This window comes from Scyliorhinus canicula, chromosome 29, assembly GCF_902713615.1.
Source record: "Scyliorhinus canicula chromosome 29, sScyCan1.1, whole genome shotgun sequence".
NCBI lineage: Eukaryota > Metazoa > Chordata > Chondrichthyes > Carcharhiniformes > Scyliorhinidae > Scyliorhinus > Scyliorhinus canicula.
In genome coordinates, this window is record NC_052174.1 from 14,888,140 (window position 1) to 14,913,716 (window position 25,577).

Genomic DNA, 25,577 nt, shown 5'->3' on the forward strand with positions numbered 1-25,577 from the left:
ACAGAGATAGGGAGGGTTGTAGGGGCTGGAGGAGGTTACAGAGATAGGGAGGGTTGTAGGGGCTGGAGGAGGTTACAGAGATAGGGAGGGGTGTAGGGGTTGGAGGAGGTTACAGAGATAGGGAGGGTTGTAGGGGCTGGAGGAGGTTACAGAGATAGGGAGGGTTGTAGGGGCTGGAGGAGGTTACAGAGATAGGGAGGGTTGTAGGGGCTGGAGGAGGTTACAGAGATAGGGAGGGTTGTAGGGGCTGGAGGAGGTTACAGAGATAGGGAGGGTTGATGGGGCTGGAGGAGGTTACAGAGATAGGGAGGGTTGTAGGGGCTGGAGGAGGTTACAGAGATAGGGAGGGGTGTAGGGGCTGGAGGAGGTTACAGAGATAGGGAGGGGTATAGGGGCTGGAGGAGGTTACAGAGATAGGGAGGGTTGTAGGGGCTGGAGGAGGTTACAGAGATAGGGAGGGTTGTAGGGGCTGGAGGAGGTTACAGAGATAGGGAGGGGTGTAGGGGCTGGAGGAGGTTACAGAGATAGGGAGGGTTGTAGGGGTTGGAGGAGGTTACAGAGATAGGGAGGGTTGTAGGGGCTGGAGGAGGTTACAGAGATAGGGAGGGGTGTAGGGGCTGGAGGAGGATACAGAGATAGGGAGGGGTTGTAGGGGCTGGAGGAGGTTACAGAGATAGGGAGGGGTGTAGGTGAGGCGATGGAAGACTTTGCGAAGGGTCCACTCTCCTGGGCAGCATCACAATGCTGACCCCCAGACCCCAGCTGGTCAAGGACTGGTTGCCATGGCGCCATTGATACCCCCCTTCCCCGGGTCCCTCCCACTGCCCAGAGAGTCTGGATTGGTATCACTCTCTCCGCCTGCTCTCGATCAGACATCGCCCACGTCATTCCGGCTCTGTCCAGCAGGAGGCAGCTGTCGCACCAGGAAAGAGTTTGACCGGAGGGTGTTGGTGTGGACGATGCCAACGTCATTGTTAAAGGATGACGTATATTAAAAGAGGTGAAGTCCAGTCTCCGGCTGTGACGCGGGAAACCCCGGGAGCCCATCAGCGCACAGCAAGATCCCACACCGTGCGGAGTCTGCGCGTTCACCCCGTGTGTGCGTGGGTTTTCCTCCGGGCGCTCCGGTTTCCTCCCACAGTCGAAAGGCGTGCAGGTCAGGGTGGATTGGCCATGATAAATTGCCCTTTGCGTCCAAAAGGATTGGGTTAGGTGGGGTTACGGGGATAGGGTGGAGGTGTGGGCCAGGGTAGAGCGCTCTTTCGGAGGGACAGTACCGACTCGATGGGCCGAATAGACTCCATCGGCGCTGTACCGCATGTTGTTGGGGGGGGGGTTTGGAAATGAAGGAATCGACCTCACGGCAATAGATTGAAAGATTAATATTAATGAGGACGTGGGGGTGGGGGGAGTGCCGTGGGTTTTGCATACATGAATGTTAAGCAGGAGGAGGATTATAAAAGTTGCGGAGATGTAGGTCGGTGCATCATTAGTGTGTGTGTGGCTGCCAGCCGGGCAGACTGTGCGCTCCTGCACTAACCCCGTGTTTAGCAGCAAAAAGCCTCTGGCTGTGACAGAATTCTCTTTCATTTCACCCCCCCCACCCCACCCCGGTTTAGTCGCTGTGAAGATGGCTCCGAAGGATAAGAAGTCCTGTGGGCAGGTGATGAGCGAGTGGAGAGAGTTCCTGTGGAACCCGAGGACCCAGGAATTTCTGGGCAGGACCGGGACCAGCTGGGGTAAGTGAGGGAGGTGGTTGGGGGGGGGGGGGGGGGTAACGTATTTAAATTTTTGACAGGGATAAGGGAATCTTTGCGCCCTGTAAGTTTTGCCGTGTCTCCAGCGGGCGGTCAGGGTCTGGGCAGGTCGTCCCTCAGTCCGTGAGGTGAGGGATTGTGTGTGGGGGGGGGGTCTATGCTGGGTGGGTACATCCACGCTGAAATACGCACTCTGACACCCCCCCCCCTCATTGCTGCCACCCCTCCCTTATAAACCTCCCCCCCAATACAAGGGATAGACCCCTCCCCAAATACAAGGGATAGACCCCTCCCCAAATACAGGGGATAGACCCCTCCCCAAATACAAGGGATAGACCCCTCCCCAAATACAGGGGATAGGCCCCTCCCCAAATACAGGGGATAGACCCCTCCCCAAATACAAGGGATAGACCCCTCCCCAAATACAAGGGATAGACCCCTCCCCAAATACAAGGGATAGACCCCTCCCCAAATACAGGGGATAGACCCCTCCCCAAATACAAGGGATAGACCCCTCCCCAAATACAGGGGATAGACCCCTCCCCAAATACAGGGGATAGACCCCTCCCCAAATACAAGGGATAGACCCCTCCCCAAATACAAGGGATAGACCCCTCCCCAAATACAAGGGATAGACCCCTCCCCAAATACAGGGGAAAGACCCCTCCCCAAATACAAGGGATAGACCCCTCCCCAAATACAAGGGATAGACCCCTCCCCAAATACAAGGGATAGACCCCTCCCCAAATACAAGGGATAGACCCCTCCCCAAATACAGGGGAAAGACCCCTCCCCAAATACAAGGGATAGACCCCTCCCCAAATACAAGGGATAGACCCCTCCCCAAATACAAGGGATAGACCCCTCCCCAAATACAGGGGATAGACCCCTCCCCAAATACAAGGGATAGACCCCTCCCCAAATACAAGGGATAGACCCCTCCCCAAATACAGGGGATAGACCCCTCCCCAAATACAGGGGATAGACCCCTCCCCAAATACATAGATGCATAGAAGATAGGAGCAGGAGGAGGCCATTTGGCCCTTCGAGCCTGCTCCGCCATTCATCACCATCGTGGCTGATCATCCAACTCAATAGCCTAATCCTGCTTTCTCCCCATAGCCTTTGATCCCATTCTCCCCAAGTGCTATATCCAGCAGCCTCTTGAATATATTCAAAGTTTTAGCATCAACTACTTCCTGTGGTAATGAATTCCACAGGCTCACCACTCTCTGGGTGAAGAAATGTCTCCTTATCTCTGTCTGAAATGGTTTACCCTGAATCCTCAGACTGAGACCCCTGGTTCTGGACACACCCATCATTGATAACATCTTCCCTGCATCTACCCGGTCTAGACCTGTTAGAATTTTATACGTCTCTGAGATTCCCCCTCATTCTTCTGAACTCCAGCGAGAACAATCCCAACCTAGTCAATCTCTCCTCATACGACAGCCCCGCCATCCCTGGAATCAGTCTGGGAAACCTTCGCTGCCGTCCCTCGAGAGCAAGAACATCCTTCCTCAGAGAAGGAGACCAAAACTGCGCACAATACTCCAGGTGTGGCCTCACCAAGGCCCTGTACAATTGCAGCAACGCATCCCTGCTTCTGTACTCGAATCCTCTCGCAATGAAGGCCAACATACCATTCGCCTTCTTTGCTGCCTGCTGCCCCTGCATGCTTACCTTCAGTGACTGGTGCACAAGGACACCCAGGTCCCGCTGCACACTCCCCTCTCCCAATTTACAACCATTCAGGTAGTAATCTGCCTTCCTGTTTTTGCTTCCAAAATGAATAACCTCACAATTATCCAAATTATATTGCATTTGCCATTGGTTTGCCCACTCGCCCAACCTGTCCAGATAATGCTGTAGGATCCCTGCATCCTCGTCACAATTCACCCTCCCACCTAACTTGGTATCATCTGCAAACTTTGAGATGTTACATTTTGTTCCCTCATCCAAATCATTAATATATATTGTGAATAGCTGGGGTCCCAGCACCGATCCCTGTGGTACCCCACTGGTTACTGCCTGACAATTTGAAAAGGACCCATTAATCCCGACTCTTTGTTTCCTCTTTGCCAACCAGTTTTCTATCCACCTCAATACATTTCCCCCAATCCCATGCATTTTAATTTTGCACAATAACCTCTTATGTGGGACTTTGTCAATTGCCTTCTGAAAGTCCAAATATACCACATCGACTGGCTCCCCCTTGTCGACTGCACTGGTTTCCTCTTCAAAGAATTCCAACAGGTTTGTCAAGCATGATTTTCCCTTCATAATTCCATGCTGACTCTGACTGATCCTGCCACTGCTTTCTAAATGGTCCGCTATAAAGTCCTTGATAATGGATTCAAGCATTTTCCCCACTACCGATGTTAGGCTTACTGGTCTATAATTCCCGGCTTTCTCTCTACCTCCCTTTTTGAATATCGGAGTGACGTGAGCTACCCTCCAATCTGCAGGGACAGTCCAGAGTCTATAGAATCCCGGAAGATGCCCACCAATGCATCCACTATTTCCACAGCCACCTCCTTAAGCACTCTGGGATGCAGATTCTCAGGTCCTGGGAATTTATCCGCCTTCAATCCCATCAGTTTTCCCAGCGCCATATCTCTACTAATGTTGATCTCCCTCAGTTCTTCCCTCTCACTAAACCTTTCATTCTCCAACATTTCTGGGATCTGATTTGTCGTCTCATTTGGGAAGACAGAACCAAAGTATGTATTCAGTTTCTCAGCCATTTCTTTGTCCCTTATTATGCATTCCCCTGTTTCTGTCTGTAGGGGGGGCTACATTTCTCTTTCCCAATCTCTTTCTCTTCACATATCTGTAGAAACTCTTAGTGTCAGTCTTTATGTTCCCTGCAAGCTTCCTTTTGTACTGTACTGTCCCCTTCTTAATCAATCCCTTTGTCCTTCTTTGCTGAATTCTAAACTGCTCCCAATCCTCAGACCTGTTATTTTTCTTGGCCAATCTATGTGCTTCTTCCTTGGATAGGATACTATTTCTAATTTCCTTTGTGAGCCATGGATTGGCCCCCTTACCTCCCTTTGCTTTTGTGCCAGACAGGAATGAACAGTTGCTGTAGTTCCTCCCATGCGTTCCTTGAATGTTTGCCATTGTCTATCCACCGTCATCCCTTTAAGTAACTCTCCCCAATCTATCAAGGCCCACTCACGCCTCATATCCTCATAGTTCCCTTTATTAAGATTCAGCACCCTAGTCTCCGAATCAACTACTTCACTCTCCATCTTGGTAACAAATTCTGTCATGTTATGGTCACTCATCCCCAAGGGGTCTCGTACAGCCAGATTGGCAATGATTCCCTTCTCATGACACAGTACCCAGTCTAAGATGGCCTGCTCTCTAGTTGGTTCCTCCACACATTGGTCAGGAAAACCATCCCGTACACACTCCAGGAATTCCTCCCCTATGGGATTGTGGCTAATCTGATTTGCCCAATTGATGTGCAGATTAAAATCACCCATGATCACCGATATTCCCTTATTACATTCATCACTAATTCCTTGTTTAATGCCACTCCCAACCTCACCAGTGCAGTTTGGGGGTCTATATGTGACACCCACTAATGTTTTTTTGCCCCTTGGTATTTCTCAACTCTACCCATACAGATTCCACATTGTCAGAGCTGATGTCCTTTCTCTACAGAGGCTAGTCCCCCCTCCCCCAATAAATTGATGGAACCATCAATTCAGCGAACACGTGTAGTCGGATCTGAACAGAGGCTTTAATACACTTACAACAGAGCCAGCCTATTCGTCGCTGAACTCCAGATGAACTGCAGGCCGGCTCTAAGGCACTGATCTTTATACATCGGTCCCAGGGGGAGGAGTCCTGGGCCGAGCCAAGGGGGGAGCCCAGTACAAACTCTCGCGTACTCCCAGAGCGACTCCCCCTGGTGGTCGGATAGTGCAACTGCACTTACAATGGTGGATAGCGAACATATATACATGGAGCGATGTTGGCAACTATATACAATGAGGGGTATTTGTGGGGCTTGGGGAGGAGGGCGGTTTGATGGAGTGGAGAGTCGCTGGGGGAGTGGGGGAGGGGGGGGATGGGGGCAGGGGTGAGGGGGGGGGGTGGGAGGGGGTAAAGGAGATGGTGTTCATCGCCCCTACCCAGGCCTCCACATTTCCAGTTGTAGAGGTGGGGGGAGCGTTCTGCCCGCGTGTGGCCCAGGCTGCGCCCAGCAGGCGGGTTTCACCCCCACCAGAACCTTCATCGTCTCTGTTTGCTTCACGGGAAATCTTTTTTTTTTTTGGCTGAAACAAATGCCAAATGTACAGGAGTTTTGGGCAGCGGCGTGTGACTGAATCTTGTTTCACAGACCCGGTGGGGCGTGGGGAGTATGAATCAAGGTTCTGGAACAAGTAGCTATTCGCAGATTGGCCACGATCTCATTGAACCATAGGACAGGCCTGAGGGGCCGAATGGCGTCTTCCTGTTAGCCCCTTCGGGAAAGGAGGGGGCTGAGACGGATGTGGTTCAACGGTTAAACGTCACCAAGCGTGTCCCGTTGGCAGCACAGACTGGTTTGATGGCCAGATCTACTTCAATTCAATTCTTGCAAAGTGGACCTCGCAGAGAATCGTGTAGATGGGGCACACGGCTGCCACTGTGCGTCGGTGGGGGAGGGAGTGAATGTTTGTGGAAGGGGAGCAATCAAGCGGGGCTGCTTTGTCCTGGATGGTGTTGAGCTTCTTGAGTGTTGTTGGAGCTGCGCTCATCCAGGCAAGTGGAGAGTCTCCCATCACACTCCTGACTTGTGCCTTGTAGATGGTGGACAGGCTTTGGGGGGGGGGGTCAGGAGGTGAGTTACTCTCCGCAGGATTCCCAGCCTCTGACCTGCCCCGGTAGCCACAGTATTAATGTGGCTGGGTCCAGTTCAGTTTCTGATCAATGGTAACCCCCAGGATGTTGAGTGTGGGGGATTCAGCGATGGTAACGCCGTTGAATGTCAAGGGGCGATGGTTAGATCCTCTCTTGTAGGAGATGGTCATCGCCTGGCACTGTGTGGCGTGAATGTAACTTGCCCCCTGTCAGCCCCGAGCCTGGATATTGTCCAGGTCTTGCTGCATTTGGACACGGACTGCTTCAGTATCTGAGGAGTCACAAATGGTGCTGAACATTGTGCAGTCATCCGCAAACATCTCCACTTCTGACGTTATGATGGAAGGGAGGTTGTTGATGAAGCAGCTGAAGGTGGTTGGGGCCGAGGACACTACCCTGAGGAACTCCTGCAGTGACGTCCTGGAGCTGAGATGATTGTCCTCCAACCACCACAACCATCTCCCTTTGTGCCGGGTATGACTCCAGCCAGCGGAGAGTTTCCCCCCTGATTCCCATTGGCTCCAGTTTAGCCCGGGCTCCTTGATGCTATACTCGGCCAAATGCTGCCTTGATGTCGAGGGCAGTCACTCTCACCTCCCCTCTGGCATTCAGCTCTTTGTCCATGTTTGAACCAAAGCTGTAATGAGGTCAGGAGCTGAGTGAACGGGACCAGGGATGAGGGACGCCAGTCCAGGTGGAGAGACTGGGAGGAGCCGGATTGATCTCCGTGGAGCAGGGAAGGTTAAGGGGGAGATTTAATCGAGGCATTTGAAATCACGAGGTGTTTTGCTTAGAGTAAATAAGGAGAAAGTGTTTCCTTGTGGCAAGAGAGTTACACATTGAAGAGAATTGGCAAAAGAACCGGTTGTATCAACGTATGATTAGTTTGTACAATAAGTGGAAGAGGGTTGTGAATCTTTGGAATCCCAGTTGGCGAGGGTGTTCCGAGGCGGTGATTGCTACATTCCTGGATTCTGAGGGATTTGAGGAGGTGGACGGGAGGATCCAGCAAGCTAGAAGGGCAGAATGGCCTCCCACAGCTGCTAATGCCCCCGAGATCAGAACGGTTACCAGGTTCAACACCGTTGCCCATTTTATGGCGAAGAAAGAATGGGGGTTCTGAATGTGAGGGTGCTGGATTGAGATATTCCCAAAGGGGGGCATTGCCAGATGAACTCGCTGGGATGGAAGTCTTCGATGAAGGCAGTAGGGTACTGAATCCCCTGGGAGACAGGTTAGTGTGCTGCGAGAGAGAAATACAAACCAGCTCAGCAACCGCTGCGTATCATGTTTACTCTTCTTCTATTGTGGGGGAAACGGATCTCAGTCATTCAGATCGAATGTTCACCTCTCACTCGACACCGAAATGAGAATTTCTCCAGGTACAACCTGGTGCCACAGTGCCCCCCACATCTCTGCCCATCGTCACCCTAACACCCACCTCACAAACCACACCACTAACCCCTCCATCCCTACCCGCTATCATGGCCGCAGGCATTCCAAAGTGTATTAACATCGCACGGAGAACTATGAAACTAGGCTCACTGTTGTAGAGAATCCGGCAACCAATTTGTGCACAGGAAAATCCCACAAACAGCACCAGTTCAGCTGATAGCGAGATATTGCAGCACTCCCTCAGTACTGACCCTCTGACAGTGCGGCGCTCCCTCAGTACTGACCCTCTGACAGTGCGGCGCTCCCTCAGTACTGACCCTCTGACAGTGCGGCACTCCCTCAGTACTGACTCTCTGACAGTGCGGCACTCCCTCAGTACTGACCCTCTGACAGTGCGGCACTCCCTCAGTACTGACCCTCTGACAGTGCGGCACTCCCTCAGTACTGACCCTCTGACAGTGCGGCTCCCTCAGTACTGACCCTCTGACAGTGCGGCACTCCCTCAGTACTGACCCTCTGACAGTGCGGCACTCCCTCAGTACTGACCCTCTGACAGTGCGGCGCTCCCTCAGTACTGACCCTCTGACAGTGCGGCACTCCCTCAGTACTGACCCTCTGACAGTGCGGCACTCCCTCAGTACTGACCCTCTGACAGTGCGGCACTCCCTCAGTACTGACCCTCTGACAGTGCTGCACTCCCTCAGTACTGACCCTCTGACAGTGCGGCACTCCCTCAGTACTGACCCTCTGACAGTGCAGCACTCCCTCAGTACTGACCCTCTGACAGTGCGGCACTCCCTCAGTACTGACCCTCTGACAGTGCGGCACTCCCTCAGTACTGACCCTCTGACAGTGCGGCACTCCCTCAGTACTGACCCTCTGACAGTGCAGCACTCCCTCAGTACTGACCCTCTGACAGTGCGGCACTCCCTCAGTACTGACCCTCTGACAGTGCGGCACTCCCTCAGTACTGACCCTCTGACAGTGCGGCACTCCCTCAGTACTGACCCTCTGACAGTGCGGCACTCCCTCAGTACTGACCTCTGACAGTGCGGCACTCCCTCAGTACTGACCCTCTGACAGTGCGGCACTCCCTCAGTACTGACCCTCTGACAGTGCAGCACTCCCTCAGTACTGACACTCTGACAGTGCGGCACTCCCTCAGTACTGACTCTGACAGTGCGGCACTCCCTCAGTACTTTTTTTTCTTTCTTTTTTTTTTAAATTTAGATTAGCCAATTATTTTTTCTAATTAAGGGGCAATTTTAGCGTGGCCAATCCACCTACTCTGCACATTTTTGGGTTGTGGGGGCGAAACCCACGCAGACACGGGGAGAATGTGCAAACTCCACACGGACAGTGACCCAGAGCCGGTATCGAACCTGGGACCTCAGCGCCGTGAGGCGGTTGTGCTAACCACTAGGCCACCGTGCTGCCCTTCTCCCTCAGTACTGACCCTCTGACAGTGCGGCACTCCCTCAGTACTGATCCTCTGACAGTGCGGCACTCCCTCAGTACTGACCCTCTGACAGTGCGGCACTCCCTGAGTACTGACCCTCTGACAGTGCGGCACTCCCTCAGTACTGACCCTCTGACAGTGCGGCACTCCCTCAGTACTGACCCTCTGGCAGTGCGGCACTCCCTCAGTACTGACCCTCTGACAGTGCGGCACTCCCTCAGTACTGACCCTCTGACAGTGCGGCACTCCCTCAGTACTGACCCTCTGACAGTGCGGCACTCCCTCAGTACTGACCCTCTGACAGTGCGGCACTCCCTCAGTACTGACCCTCTGACAGTGCGGCACTCCCTCAGTACTGACCCTCTGACAGTGCGGCACTCCCTCAGTACTGACCCTCTGACAGTGCAGCACTCCCTCAGTACTGACCCTCTGACAGTGCGGCACTCCCTCAGTACTGACCCTCTGACAGTGCGGCACTCCCTCAGTACTGACCCTCTGACATTGCGGCACTCCCTCAGTACTGACCCTCTGACAGTGCGGCACTCCCTCAGTACTGACCCTCTGACAGTGCGGCACTCCCTCAGTACTGACCCTCTGACAGTGCGGCACTCCCTCAGTACTGACCCTCTGACAGTGCGGCACTCCCTCAGTACTGACCCTGTGACAGTGCGGCACTCCCTCAGTACTGACCTTCTGACAGTGCGGCACTCCCTCAGTACTGACCCTCTGACAGTGCAGCACTCCCTCAGTACTGACCCTCTGACAGTGCGGCACTCCCTCAGTACTGACCCTCTGACAGTGCGGCACTCCCTCAGTACTGACCCTCTGACAGTGCGGCACTCCCTCAGTACTGACCCTCTGACAGTGCAGCACTCCTTCAGTACTGACCCTCTGACAGTGCGGCACTCCCTCAGTACTGACCCTCTGACAGTGCGGCACTCCCTCAGTACTGACCCTCTGACAGTGCGGCACTCCCTCAGTACTGACCCTCTGACAGTGCGGCACTCCCTCAGTACTGACCCTCTGACAGTGCGGCACTCCCTCAGTACTGACCCTCTGACAGTGCGGCACTCCCTCAGTACTGACCCTCTGACAGTGCGGCACTCCCTCAGTACTGACCCTCTGACAGTGCGGCACTCCCTCAGTACTGACCCTCTGACAGTGCAGCACTCCCTCAGTACTGACCCTCTGACAGTGCAGCACTCCCTCAGTACTGACCCTCTGACAGTGAGGCACTCCCTCAGTACTGACCCTCTGACAGTGCAGCACTCCCTCAGTACTGACCCTCTGACAGTGCGGCACTCCCTCAGTACTGACCCTCTGACAGTGCAGCACTCCCTCAGTACTGACCCTCTGACAGTGCAGCACTCCCTCAGTACTGACCCTCTGACAGTGCGGCACTCCCTCAGTACTGACCCTCTGACAGTGCAGATTCCTGCTCAGTATGTCCTTTGGGAAACCTAGAGTGGGAAAGGATTGTCCCACAGTATTTTAAAAATTTTTTTATTTTATTACCAACCTGTATCAAAACAGGTTACAACACAAAAACACCCCGGGACACATACTTCCCAGCGATCAGCTACACAGCCTGTACAAATCCTTCCCCCTTTTTCATCCCCTCTCCCGCCCCCTGGCGACGAACAGCTCCTCAAACACGGTCACAAATACCCCTCCCACCTTCTTTCAAACCCGCCACCCCTGCTGAGCCCCTCAACTCATACTTTATCTCTCTAACCGCAGGAAGTCGTACAGGTCACCCAACCAAGCCGCTACCCCCGGCGGCGATGCCGACCGCCACTCCAGCGAAATTCGCCGCCGAGTAATCAGAGAGGCGAAGGCCCAGACGTCGGCCTTCGTCCTCTCCATGAGCTCCGGCTTCTCTCAAACCCCAAATATCGGCAGCAAAGGGTCTGGGTCCACCTCCTCCTCCACTATCCTGGCTAAGACCACGAACACTCCCGCCCAGAATCTTCCCAATTTTACCCAACCCCAAAACAGGGGCAGCAGGGTAGCATTGTGGATAGCACAATTGCTTCACAGCTCCAGGGTCCCAGGTTCGATTCCCGGCTGGGTCACTGTCTGTGCGGAGTCTGCACGTCCTCCCCGTGTCTGCGTGGGTTTCCTCCGGGTGCTCCGGTTTCCTCCCACAGTCCAAAGATGTGCAGGTTAGGTGGATTGGCCATGATAAATTGCCCTTGGTGTCCAAAATTGCCCTTAGTGTTGGGTGGGGTTACTGGGTTATGGGGATAGGGTGTTGACCTTGGGTAGGGTGCTCTTTCCAGGAGCCGGTGCAGACTCGATGGGCCGAATGGCCTCCTTCTGCACTGTAAAGTCTGTGAATGTGCGCGTGATTCGCTGGCCCCCGCCCACACTCATCTGTTACCCTCCGAAAGAACCCACTCATTCTCGCCCGAGTCATATGCACCCTGTGCACCACCTTACACTGTGTCCGGCTCATCCTCGCACGAGACGGGGTCCCGTTTCCCCTTCGCCGTGCCCCGCTCCTCAACTGGGTTGGCCGTAGTAACGATCTCCCTCACTAACACGCTGACGTTCTGATTGCCATGCTCTTCTCTCCTCCAGCCCTGATCCTGCTGTTTTATGTGGTCTTTTACACATTCCTGACCGGCCTCTTCACGTTGACCATGTGGGTAATGCTACAGACGGTGAACGAATACACGCCCAAATATCAGGACCGCATCACAAATCCAGGTAAAGGCACGCTCAGCACCCCCGGGGAGGGGGGGTACGAGGACTGAATCCATTTCACATTTCAGAGAGGGGTGGGGGGGGGGGCGGTAAAGAGTCGACCCCATTGGGTCTGGAGTCACGTGTCGGCCAGCCCCAGGAAAGGACGGAAGATTTCCTTCGCTGAAAGGGTTATCCATGAAGCCGATGCTTTCAAGCCTCACTTCCCTCCGGCGTCCAGCTCCCTCAGGGGAAAGGCCGACCAACTAACGGTCCTTTCCCATTCTCTGGGTTCCTGGCCCCCCCCCCCCAACCCAAGGTCAAAACGAGTTTGACTATCTGGAGACCGAGGTGGTCCAGAGTAACGCAGGTTAGGAAGGGGTGGGTTGCGGGGACCGGGAGAGGGGGGCTGTTTCAGAGGGTCGGTGCGGACCCGATGGGCCGAATGGCCTCCTTCTGCCCTGTAGGAGTTCTGCGATTCTGTGGGCCGCTTCCCAGTCCCTTCCAACGGCCCGAACCGTTCCGAATGGCAGCTTTCGGCCTTCTGCGTTTGACCATTCTGTTGATCGAGGAGGCTCGTTCGGGACGTGGACCACGGGTTTACAGCGTGAGCTACGTGGCCTGTTTCGGCGCTGCGAATGTCGGCTGAGCTCTCCCGCCGGGAACAGCGGCCGGCTTTATCGATGGTCGGCGGGGTGATTGACCAACTGGGGTTTCTGACGGCAGGTCTGATGATTCGGCCGAGAACGGAGAGTCTCCATGTTGGGTTCAACGTGACACAGCAGGGCACCTGGGAGAGTTACGTCAAGGCCCTGAACCTCTACCTCGACCGTGAGTAGCCGTCGCCCGGAAAACACCCTTACCTCGCGCCTCCTCGTCCCTCCCCACCAATCCCATTTTCCCCAAGGCGGGGAAGCCTCGATGCTGAATTGTTTCCGTCTCTTCCAGCCTACAATGACAGCGTCCAGGTCTCCACCAACGACCAGTGCAAGCCAGGGACATACTACCTGCAGGAAGACAGTGGGGATGTCAGGAACACGCCCAAGAGGTCTTGCCAGTTCAACCGCACCATGCTGGGGCAATGCTCGGGGCTGGAGGACAAGACATACGGCTACAATGAGGGCAAACCATGCATTCTCATCAAGATGAATAAGGTGAGCGAGCGACACAGTTTCAGGGAGAACGGGACTGAATTGAGAGAGTCAGCAAAGGAGGCCATTAAGCCCATCCACTCATTCTGTTCCTCTGCACCACACTCCAGGCATTTCTACCACCCCACCCGACTCCCAGACCCCACTGAGTTTCATTCCCAGAGCCTCTCCAATTTCCTTTTCACATTTTATTCCAGTTCACAGGTTCCAGGCCTATCGCTGGGTAAAAACATTCCTCCTTCAGTACTGAGGGAGCCGCATTGTCAGAGGGTCAGTACTGAGGGAGTGCTGCACTGTCAGAGGGTCAGTACTGAGGGAGTGCCGCACTGTCAGAGGGTCAGTACTGAGGGAGTGCCGCACTGTCAGAGGGTCAGTACTGAGGGAGTGCCGCACTGTCAGAGGGTCAGTACTGAGGGAGTGCCGCACTGTCAGAGGGTCAGTACTGAGGGAGCCTCGCACTGTCAGAGGGTCAGTACTGAGGGAGTGCCGCACTGTCAGAGGGTCAGTACTGAGGGAGTGCCGCACTGTCAGAGGGTCAGTACTGAGGGAGAGCCGCACTGTCAGAGGGTCAGTACTGAGGGAGTGCTGCACTGTCAGAGGGTCAGTACTGAGGGAGTGCCGCACTGTCAGAGGGTCAGTACTGAGGGAGTGCCGCACTGTCAGAGGGTCAGTACTGAGGGAGTGCCGCACTGTCAGAGGGTCAGTACTGAGGGAGTGCCGCACTGTCAGAGGGTCAGTACTGAGGGAGTGCTGCACTGTCAGAGGGTCAGTACTGAGGGAGTGCCGCACTGTCAGAGGGTCAGTACTGAGGGAGTGCCGCACTGTCAGAGGGTCAGTACTGAGGGAGTGCCGCACTGTCAGAGGGTCAGTACTGAGGGAGTGCCGCACTGTCAGAGGGTCAGTACTGAGGGAGTGCCGCACTGTCAGAGGGTCAGTACTGAGGGAGTGCCGCACTGTCAGAGGAGAGGGTCGGTACTGAGGGAGTGCCGCACTGTCAGAGGGTCAGTACTGAGGGAGTGCCGCACTGTCAGAGGGTCAGTACTGAGGGAGTGCCGCACTGTCAGAGGGTCAGTACTGAGGGAGTGCCGCACTGTCAGAGGGTCAGTACTGAGGGAGTGCCGCACTGTCAGAGGGTCAGTACTGAGGGAGTGCTGCACTGTCAGAGGGTCAGTACTGAGGGAGTGCCGCACTGTCAGAGGGTCAGTACTGAGGGAGTGCCGCACTGTCAGAGGGTCAGTACTGAGGGAGTGCCGCACTGTCAGAGGGTCAGTACTGAGGGAGTGCCGCACTGTCAGAGGGTCAGTACTGAGGGAGTGCCGCACTGTCAGAGGGTCAGTACTGAGGGAGTGCCGCACTGTCAGAGGAGAGGGTCGGTACTGAGGGAGTGCCGCACTGTCAGAGGGTCAGTACTGAGGGAGTGCCGCACTGTCAGAGGGTCAGTACTGAGGGAGTGCCGCACTGTCAGAGGGTCAGTACTGAGGGAGTGCCGCACTGTCAGAGGGTCAGTACTGAGGGAGTGCCGCACTGTCAGAGGGTCAGTACTGAGGGAGTGCCGCACTGTCAGAGGGTCAGTACTGAGGGAGTGCCGCACTGTCAGAGGGTCAGTACTGAGGGAGTACGGCGCTGAGGACCCGGGTTCGAATCCCGGCCCTGGGTCACTGTCTGTGAGGAGTTTGCACATTCTCCCCGTGTCTGCGTGGGTTTCACCCCCACAACCCAAAGATGTGCAGGGTAGGTGGATTGGCCACCCTAAACTGCCCCTTAATTGGAAAAAATGAATTGGATATTCTAAATTTATATAAAAAAATTAAAAAAAGTACTGAGGGAGTGCCGCACTGTCAGAGGGTCAGTACTGAGGGAGCGCCGCACTGTCAGAGGGTCAGTACTGAGGGAGTGCTGCACTGTCAGAGGGTCAGTACTGAGGGAGTGTCGCACTGTCAGAGGGTCAGTACTGAGGGAGTGCCGCACTGTCAGAGGGTCAGTACTGAGGGAGTGCCGCACTGTCAGAGGGTCAGTACTGAGAAATTAAACTAACCCCTCATGTGTCCTCTGACCTGTATATAATTGATCTCACGGTCAGTAGAGTTTGAGGGTGAACTCTGTCCTCTCAATCGCCCAATATTTGTCTCTAACAGCAGATTATTTGCTCACTGTCCAATTGCTTTATTTGGAATCTGGCTGTGCTCAAATTGGCTTCTGCCTTTGCTACAGTGAATATCCTTGAACTGAAATATCTCTGCCTGCCTCGGGGTTTGTGTGACGTCCGGAGGTGCGATCCAATCCAAATCTCTAACTTCTTCTCTTGCAGATCATTGGCTTCCTGCCCAGCGAGGGGAAGGCTCCGTATGTGTCCTGTGAAGGGAAGGTTAGTGACCTGCGGAGTCCTTGCTGTGCGCGTTGCGATGACAGCGCTCTCCCCGTGGGGAGTTGGCCGTCAGCGCCCTCTAACTATCCCTGTTTCATTTCCTCCCTTCTGCTCTCCGTCCACTCCGGATCAGCGCAGAAACAAAAGTGGGCAAAGCGACAGGATAAGATGGTTGAACGTCGGCAGGATCGGTTAGATTGTCGAGGCAATGGGCTGCTAAAACCCACCCCCGGGTAAAAACCACCAAGGCGCCACTTGACCGCCCAAGCCCGCCAACAATGGCGGACTGAAGTCACGTCTCTTCGCTGGATGCCGAGCTGGCTTCTAAATTATTACGTCGAGTCTAGCCACTTTCACAAGTGCTGCTCACTCTCGTGAACCCTAATCCTTCTCGCTTTCTCACTGTCAGAGGGTCAGTACTGAGGGATTGTTGAAATATTGAATGTGACAACTTTCAGTCGGGATGTTAAACAGAGTTTGCGTTAAATTTCTCACAGGTACACTTTTGCCGAATAGTTCCTTTAGTGTAAAATTAAAAGCAGATATCGACAGCACCCATTCTCTCTCCTGTCTTCCCTCTCTCTCGTTCTCATTTTCTCACTCCCTTTCTCTCCCTCTCGTTCCCATTTTCTCACTCCCTTTCTCTCACTCGTTCTATTTTCTTTCTCCCTTTCTCTCTCTCTCTCTCGTTCCCATTTTCTCACACCCTTTCTCCCTCTCTCTCATTCCCTCACTTCCTCCTCTCTCGCCCGTATAAAGTTCCCATCACATCTCTCTGAAGCTTATTCGATGGACTCTTGCACTCAAATCTGTAAACTCTGCATTTCAAGCAGGCGGCCACTGAAATTCCTCCTCTTTATTGTTCTTGTTTAGACCAAAGACAACAATCGAGTTCACGAGGTGCTATACTTCCCTCCCAATGGGACCTTGGACCTGATCTACTTTCCGTATTACGGAAAAAAGGCACATGTGAGTGATCAAATGTTGCCAAATGTGAGGTTATCCATTTTGGTAGGAATCACCGCAAAAGGGATTATTATTTAAACGATAAAATATTAAAGCATGCTGCTGTGCAGAGAGACCTGGGTGTGCTAGTGCATGAGTCGCAAAAAGGTGGTTTGCAGGTGCAACAGGTGATTAAGAAGGCAAATGGAATTTTGTCCTTCATTGCTAGAGGGATGGAGTTTAAGACTAGGGAGGTTATGCTGCAATTGTATAAGGTGTTAGTGAGGCCACACCTGGAGTATTGTGTTCAGTTTTGGTCTCCTTACTTGAGAAAGGACGTACTGGCGCTGGAGGGTGTGCAGAGGAGATTCACTAGGTTAATCCCAGAGCTAAAGGGGTTGACTACGAGGAGAGGTTTAGTAGCCTGGGACTGTACTCGTTGGAATTTAGAAGGATGAGGGGGGATCTTATAGAAACATATAAAATTATGAAGGGAATAGATAGGATAGATGCGGGCAGGTTGTTTCCACTGGCGGGTGACAGCAGAACTAGGGGGCATAGCCTCAAAATAAGGGGAAGTAGATTTAGGACTGAGTTTAGGAGGAACTTCTTCACCCAAAGGGTTGTGAATCTATGGAATTCCTTGCTCAGTGAAGCAGTTGAGGCTCCTTCATTAAATATTTTCAAGATACAGATAGTTTTTTGAAGAATAAAGGGCGCGATTCTCCGCAAATGCGGAGAGTCGTAAAGGCTGCCGTGAAACTGGCCGTGTTTCACGGCAGCCTCCGCGCCCCCTCCCGGGACCTGATTCTCCCCCCCCCCCCCCCCGGGCGGGGCTAGCAGCGCGGCCCCGTGAAGCACGGCATTGTGGCCTTAGCGACCGTCGCTAAGCCCGCGCGCCAAGCGTCACGGCAGCTGACACGCACGATGATGTCAGCCGCGCATGCGCGGATTGGACGGCTCCAACCCGCGCATGCGCGGATGACGTCATCACGCATATGCGTCAAACCCGCGCATGTGCGGTCCATCATGCCCCTCAGCCGCCCCGCGGACTGATCCTGCGGGGCGGCGGAAGAACAAAGAGTGCGCGGGTATCGGACCCGCTGCCCGCGATCGGTGCCCACCGATCGTGGGCCCATGCCACCCTTGGCACGGCCGTGGTGCGTGGAGGTGGAGAGAGAGGTGGACAGAGGGGGTGGAGAGGGTGAAGAGGGAGGGAGGTGGAGAAAGAGAGAGAGAGAGAGGTGGAGAGACAGAGGGAGAGAGGGAAGTGGAGAGAGAGAGGTGATTAGAGGGAGGTGGAACGAGAGAGAAGTGAAGAGGGAGGTGGAGAAAGAGAGAGGTGGAGAGAGGGAGCTGAAGAGAAAGGTGGAGAGAGAGAGGGCGGAGAGAGAGGGGAGATGGAGAGATAGAGGGAGGGAGAGGTGGAGAGAGAGAGAGGTGGAGAGAGAGGGAGGTGGAGAGATAGAGGGAGGGAGGTTTGGGAAGGGAATTCCAGAGCTCCAGGACCCAGGCAGCTGGAGGCACGGCTGCCAATGGAGGAGCGATGTGAATGGGGGGATGGTTAAGACTGATGGAATGTAGGACAGGAGATAGTGTCCACAATGAGCAGCCAATCTAACTGTGACCCCTATGTCCTAAAGGTGAACTACACACAACCATTGGTGGCAGTGAAATTCCTCAACATAACACACAACACCGATGTCAGCATTGAGTGCAAAGTCTACGGGTCGAACGTGAAGAACGATGACGAGCGCGATAAATTCGCTGGCCGGGTGGTCTTCACTCTCAATGTGGGCTCTGGCGGAGCAGGACCTTCTTAAACGCATTTGGACATGTCCTTGGCAGGTGTGGATACATCGCGGTGGGGTGGGATGGGGTGGCAAAAAGTAGGGAGAAGCTGGCCCCACCTTGCGTCTACCCCAGAGGTTTAAGACGCGGTGTGTCTCCGACATAAATAAGGCAATAAGGGATCATCCTTTTCCTGATCTTAAGCCTTCCCTCGGCCCCCCTGTACCTTTGTCATTCTTGGCACCCTCTCCACCAAGTCAAACCCTTAGAAATGGGCCTCAGCATTCCTGGGCATTGCCACACCTCTGCCCAAGTGGACAGGTTTGGAAGGAAGTTCAAATCGGGCGATGGGATTCCTGATCCAGTGCCTGGATCACCAGTGAACATTTGCCCAGTTTTGAGAGTCAGTTTGTTAAATGTATTTACTCTGTTTATTCACCCCCATCCGTGCTCACCCTAATTCACTCCCTCGGAGGGTTCTGGTCACCCAATGGGGGTGAATGGCAATAAGGGCAAGGCTCAACTTCTTATAGAAGAGGTTTAACACATTCTGTTGCGTTGGAATCTTCCTCTTAACCCTCATCATCATCGCCGTGTTCGACTTCAAATCATCAACAACTCTACCAGGAACATTGATGTTGGGAGCCAATCACCCATCTGCCCTTCCTAGATTTACACTGCACCTGTGTTCACAGCGCCAGGGTCCCGGGTTCGATTCCCGGCTTGGGTCACTGTCTGTGTGGAGTCTGCACGTCCTCCCCATGTCTGTGTGGGTTTCCTCCGGGTGCTCCGGTTTCCTCCCACAGTCCAAAGATGTGCGGGTTAGGGTGGATTGGCCGCGATAAATTGCCCCTTCGTGTCCAAAAAGGTCAGGTGGGGTTACTGGGGTAAGGGCAGAGGTGTGGGCTTGGGTAGGGTGCTCTTTCTAAGGGCCGGCGCAGACTCGATGGGCCGAATGGCCTCCTTCTGCACTGTAAATTCTATGATATCAGTGGATAATAATAATAATCGCTGATTGTCACGAGTAGGCTTCAATGGAGTTACTGTGAAAAGCCCCTAGTCGCCACATTCCGGCGCCTGTCCGGGGAGGCTGGTACGGGGATTGAACCCGCGCTGTTCTGCATTACAAGCCAGCTATTTAGCCCACTGTGCTAAACCAGCTCTCGTCCCAACTTTCTCCGGCCCCCCCACCCTGTGCCTACCCATCCTCCCCCTGCACAGCCCCGAGGCCAAGCTGTAGCCCAATAACTAACTCATTGCCCCCGTGACCACCAGGCCAAACATGTCTCCGACTGCCTGGCAGACCTTTCGAAGCAATTCAGCATTAAAGGTGGCATTATGACTGGGTCAATAGCCCTGAAACCCACGGGGCAAATTCTCCCATGGCAGAAATGTGAATTCCCCAAACAAATATCTGGAATTAGAAAGTCTAACAATGGCCAGGGAGCCCATCGGCATCTCGTTCCTCGCTAGATTATTTGTCTGATTCTGTTTCGAACTTTGCTGCCACTTCAGGCAACACGTTCCGAATCCTAACCATTCCATCCCACCCCGTTCTCCGTCATGTTAAACCTCTGCTTCAAAGCAAAGGTATCTTCAACTGAACAGAGCCATCAGAGAACCTGTTCAGTTTTATACAGTGACAGACCCGTCCCCACCAGTACTGTACCCCAGTGTTATACAGTGACAGACCCGTCCCCACCAGTACTGTACCCCAGTGTTATACAGTGACAGACCCGTCCCCACCAGTACTGTATCCCAGTGTTATACAGTGACAGACCTGTCCCCACCAGTACTGTATCCCAGTGTTATACAGTGACAGACCCATCCCCACCAGTACTGTACCCCAGTGTTATACAGTGACAGACCCGACCCCACCAGTACTGTACCCCAGTGTTATACAGTGACAGACCCGTCCCCACCAGTACTGTACCCCAGTGTTATACAGTGACAGACCCGTCCCCACCAGTACTGTACCCCAGTGTTATACAGTGACAGACCCGTCCCCACCAGTACTGTACCCCAGTGTTATACAGTGACAGACCCGACCCCACCAGTACTGTACCCCAGTGTTATACAGTGACAGACCCGACCCCACCAGTACTGTACCCCAGTGTTATACAGTGACAGACCCGTCCCCAACAGTACTGTACCCCAGTGTTATACAGTGACAGACCCGTCCCCACCAGTACTGTACCCAGTGTTATACAGTGACAGACCCGCCCCCACCAGTACTGTACCCCAGTGTTATACAGCGACAGACCCATCCCCACCAGTACTGTACCCCAGTGTTATAGTGACAGACCCGTCCCCACCAGTACTGTACCCCAGTGTTATACAGTGACAGACCCGTCCCCACCAGTACTGTACCCCAGTGTTATACAGTGACAGACCCGTCCCCACAGTACTGTACCCCAGTGTTATACAGTGACAGACCCGTCCCCACCAGTACTGTACCCCAGTGTTATACAGTGACAGACTGTATACCCCACCAGTACTGTACCCCAGTGTTATACAGTGACAGACCTGTCCCCACCAGTACTGTACCCCAGTGTTATACAGTGACAGACCCGTCCCTACCAGTACTGTACCCCAGTGTTATACAGTGACAGACCCGTCCCCACCAGTACTGTACCCCAGTGTTATACAGTGACAGCCCCATCCCCACCAGTACTGTACCCCAGTGTTATACAGTGACAGACCTGTCCCCACCAGTACTGTACCCCAGAGTGAAACAGTGACAGACCCGTCCCCACCAGTACTGTACCCCAGTGTTATACAGTGACAGACCCGTCCCCACCAGTACTGTACCCCAGTGTTATACAGTGACAGACCTGTCCCCACCAGTACTGTACCCCAGTGTTATACAGTGACAGACCCGTCCCCACCAGTACTGTACCCCAGTGTTATACAGTGACAGACCCGTCCCCACCAGTACCCCAGTGTTATACAGTGACAGACCCGTCCCCACCAGTACTGTACCCCAGTGTTATAGTGACAGACCCATCCCCACCAGTACTGTACCCCAGTGTTATACAGTGACAGACCCGCCCCCACCAGTACTGTACCCCAGTGTTATACAGTGACAGACCCACCCCCACCAGTACTGTACCCCAGTGTTATACAGTGACAGACCCACCCCACCAGTACTGTACCCCAGTGTTATACAGTGACAGACCCGTCCCCACCAGTACTGTACCCCAGTGTTATAGTGACAGACCCATCCCCACCAGTACTGTACCCCAGTGTTATACAGTGACAGACCCATCCCCCTGTACCCCAGTGTTATACAGTGACAGACCCATCCCCTGTACCCCAGTGTTATACAGCGACAGACCCATCCCCCTGTACCCCAGTGTTATACAGTGACAGACCCATCCCCCTGTACCCCAGTGTTATACAGTGACAGACCCGTCCCCACCAGTACTGTACCCCAGTGTTATACAGTGACAAACCTTTACCCACCGGCATTTCACTGACTTCTTTTTCAGCCTCTCCTGTTGTATCCTGGTACATCCCTGGCTCCGGATTGAATGGAACATCCGGGTGACATTCACACCTCTGAAAATTCCTCGCCGACTGACCCGCCATCAGACAGCACAGATCTCCCCCTGAGCAGCGCCGGCTCAATCTTCACTCCTGTCAGAACGTGACGTCTGTATAAAGAACTCTTTGAAAGTGGAAAGTTAAATAAAGGAAATGTTTGTGTCTTGAATAAGTTGTGTTACTTTCCCGTCACTGACCCACCCCTCAAGTTGTTTCGCATCGGGCAATGATTACAATGGGGTCGTTCAGTCTACATTCCTGTCAATTCGGGGAAGGCCCGACCCCATTAATCTTCAACCGAGTCCTCGGGTAGGACTTTGCTGGAGGACCGCTTGGCATCTCCCATCAGCCTCTCGCTTGCAAAGGATTTCCCTCGCCCCCTCGGGCGTGTTGGGAGTGTGGAGGCGAGGGCCACTGGTGACCTGGGACCTCAGTGAACGATAGGAACCGAGGGTCCCTCTCCTTCATCGATGAGGTTTACAGGTCGGGGAATAAACAGGGAGACGACCGGGAGGGAAACTGGGACGCGGTGAATTGGGGGTCAAATTGACGGATGGAACAGGCAGCTAAATGAAGGTTGGATTGCGAGGAGAAAGGGAAGGGCCCAGAAGCACGCGTAGGGAGTTACATCACAGATCGGCAGTGACCCATTGATGGAACAGGCTGAATGGTCACTTCCTGCTTGGACTGTTCCTGCTCTGATTGGCTCTACTTGCTTTACTGGGATGTGCCTGGAACCACTATCTGTTGTCCGTCCCTAACTGCCCTCAACCCGAGTCTCTCCCTCGGCCATTTCAGAGAGGGGTAGTTAACGCCGTCTGGGGTCGGGAGTCACATGTAGGCCAGACCAGGAATGGACAGCAGATTTCCCCGTCCCTAAAGGATGTTAGGGAACCAGATGGGTTTTTAGAACAACCCACGAACGTCTCATCACCTAACTTTCAATTCCTGAATCTTATTGATTGAATTTAATACCCTTAATTCATCCCCTGTAAATACTGACACACTCCCCGGGGACTCCCTGTAAATACTGACACACTCCCCGGGGACCCCCTGTAAATACTGACACACTCCCCGGGGACCCCCTGTAAATACTGACACACTCCCCGGGGACCCCCTGTAAATACTGACACACTCCCCGGGGACCCCCTGTAAATACTGACACACTCCCCGGGGACCCTCTGTAAATACTGATAAACTCCCCAGGGACCCCCTGTAAATACTGACACACTCCCCGGGGACCCTCTGTAAATACTGACACACTCCCCGGGGACCCCCTGTAAATACTGACACACTCCCCGGGGACCCTCTGTAAATACTGACACACTCCCCGGGGACCCCCTGTAAATACTGACACACTCCCCGGGAACCCCCTGTAAATACTGACACACTCCCCGGGGACCCCCTGTAAATACTGACGCACTCCCCGGGAACCCCCTGTAAATACTGACACACTCCCCGGGGATCCCCTGTAAATTCTGACACACTCCCCGGGGACCCTCTGTAAATACTGACACACTCCCCGGGTACTCCCTGTAAATACTGACACACTCCCCGGGTACTCCCTGTAAATACTGACACACTCCCCGGGGACCCCCTGTAAATACTGACACACTCCCCGGGGACCCCCTGTAAATACTGACACACTCCCCGGGACCCCCTGTAAATACTGACACACTCCCGGGTACTCCCTGTAAATACTGACACACTCCCCGGGTACTCCCTGTAAATACTGACACACTCCCCGGGGACCCCCTGTAAATACTGACACACTCCCCGGGACCCCCTGTAAATACTGACACACTCCCCGGGGAAAGGCTTAAATTCAGCAATATTGATTCTTGTTTTCCAATATTAAACAGTGAAAGATCAGGGCAGAGGGGAATGTGCCACACCTCGACCTGAACTGATGCTGTAACAAACTCCGGACATGGTTACAATTCGCTGCCTCCCATTATTTCAGCTTCGATCACATTTCGAGGCTGTTAATTATTCAGCGAGAGGACACAGTGTCACTGTCGCTGGTGACTTTACAATCGTGCACTCAACTTGGATGGGTTGAGTGTCGGGTTCGTCACTGATAATGTGAGGGTCCCTCCATTCGCATGTCCAACCAGTGTGTGCACCTCTCCAACCCTCCCTATCTCTGTAACCTCCTCCAGCCCCTACAACCCTCCCTATCTCTGTAACCACCTCCAGCTCCAACACCCCTCCCTATCTCTGTAACCTCCTCCAACCCCTACACCCCCTCCCTATCTCTGTAACCTCCTCCAGCCCCTACAACCCTCCCTATCTCTGTAACCTCCTCCAGCCCCTACACCCCCTCCCTATCTCTGTAACCTCCTCCAGCCCCTACAACCCTCCCTATCTCTGTAACCTCCTCCATACCCTCTATCTCTGTAACCTCCTCCGGCCCCTACAACCCTCCCTATCTCTGTAACCTCCTCCAGCCCCTACAACCCTCCCTATCTCAGTAACCTCCTCCAGCCCCTACAACCCTCCCTATCTCTGTAACCTCCTCCAGCCCCTACACCCCTCCCTATCTCTGTAACCTCCTCCAGCCTCTACACACCTCCCTATCTCTGTAACCTCCTCCAGCTCCTACAACCCTCCCTATCTCTGTAAACTCCTCCAGCCCCTACAACCCTCCCTATCTCTGTAACCTCCTCCAGCCCCTACAACCCTCCCTATCTCTGTAACCTCCTCCAGCCCCTACATCCCTCCCTATCTCTGTAACCTCCTCCAAACCTTACACCCCTCCCTATCTCTGTAACCTCCTCCAGCCCCTACAACCGTCCCTATCTCTGTAACCTCCTCCAGCCCCTACAACCCTCCCTATCCCTGTAACCTCCTCCAGCCCCCTACAACCCTCCCTATCTCTGTAACCTCCTCCAGCCCCTACACCCCTCCCTATCTCTGTAACCTCCTCCAGCCCCTACACCCCCTCCCTATCTCTGTAACCTCCTCCAGCCCCTACACCCCTCCCTATCTCTGTAACCTCCTCCAGCCCCTACAACCCTCCCTATCTCTGTAACCTCCTCCAGTCCGTACAACCCTCCCTATCTCTGTAACCCCCTCCAGCCCCTACAACCCTCCGTATCTCTGTAACCTCCTCCAGCCCCTACACCCCCTCCCTATCTCTGTAACCTCCTCCAGCCACTACAACCCCCTCCCTATCTCTGTAACCCCCTCCAGCCCCTACAACCCTCCCTATCTCTGTAACCTCCTCCAGCCCCTACAACCCTCCTATCTCTGTAACCTCCTCCAGCCCCTACAACCCTCCCTATCTGTGTAACCCCCTCCAGCCCCTACACCCCCTCCCATTCTCTGTAACCTCCTCCAGCCCCTACACCCCCTCCCTATCTCTGTAACCTACTCCAGCCCCTACGACCCTCCCTATCTCTGTAACCTCCTCCAGCCCCTACACCCCTCCCTATCTCTGTAACCTCCTCCAGCCCCTACACCCCCTCCCTATCTCTGTAACCTCCTCCAGCCCCTACAACCCTCCCTAGCTCTGTAACCCCCTCCAGCCCCTACAACCCTCCCTATCTGTGTAACCCCCTCCAGCCCCTACAACCCTCCCTATCTCTGTAACCTCCTCCAGCCCCTACACCCCTCCC

At 54.1% G+C, this 25,577-nt stretch overlaps 1 protein-coding gene across 2 annotated transcripts; it reads left to right on the top strand.

The window, feature by feature from the left end:
* The first annotated feature begins 1,501 nt into the window (after positions 1-1,501).
* Positions 1,502-22,126, top strand: LOC119958442 (sodium/potassium-transporting ATPase subunit beta-2-like). 2 transcript variants are annotated; one of them, XM_038786982.1, is made up of 8 exons: positions 1,505-1,739; positions 12,055-12,183; positions 12,886-12,990; positions 13,108-13,313; positions 15,619-15,675; positions 16,549-16,644; positions 18,264-18,468; positions 21,903-22,126. In XM_038786982.1, the coding sequence occupies exons 1-7, from the start codon at positions 1,631-1,633 to the stop codon at positions 18,441-18,443; spliced, it is 882 nt and encodes a 293-aa protein (XP_038642910.1). In that variant the 5' UTR covers positions 1,505-1,630; the 3' UTR covers positions 18,444-18,468; positions 21,903-22,126. The 2 variants fall into 2 exon arrangements, with proteins under 2 accessions (XP_038642911.1, XP_038642910.1); XM_038786983.1 differs by lacking the exon at positions 12,886-12,990 and having other exon boundaries at positions 1,502-1,739.
* The last annotated feature ends 3,451 nt before the right edge of the window (positions 22,127-25,577 follow it).

What these genes read in the sequence shown, in the direction of transcription:
- LOC119958442 (XM_038786982.1), top strand. Translation starts at nt 1,631, where the DNA reads ATGGCTCCGAAGGATAAGAAGTCCTGTGGGCAGGTGATGAGCGAGTGG. An exon ending in GGACCGCATCACAAATCCAG is followed by an intron (nt 12,184 to 12,885) that starts GTAAAGGCACGC and finishes TTCTGACGGCAG; the next exon opens with GTCTGATGATTCGGCCGAGA. An exon ending in CCTGAACCTCTACCTCGACC is followed by an intron (nt 12,991 to 13,107) that starts GTGAGTAGCCGT and finishes CGTCTCTTCCAG; the next exon opens with CCTACAATGACAGCGTCCAG.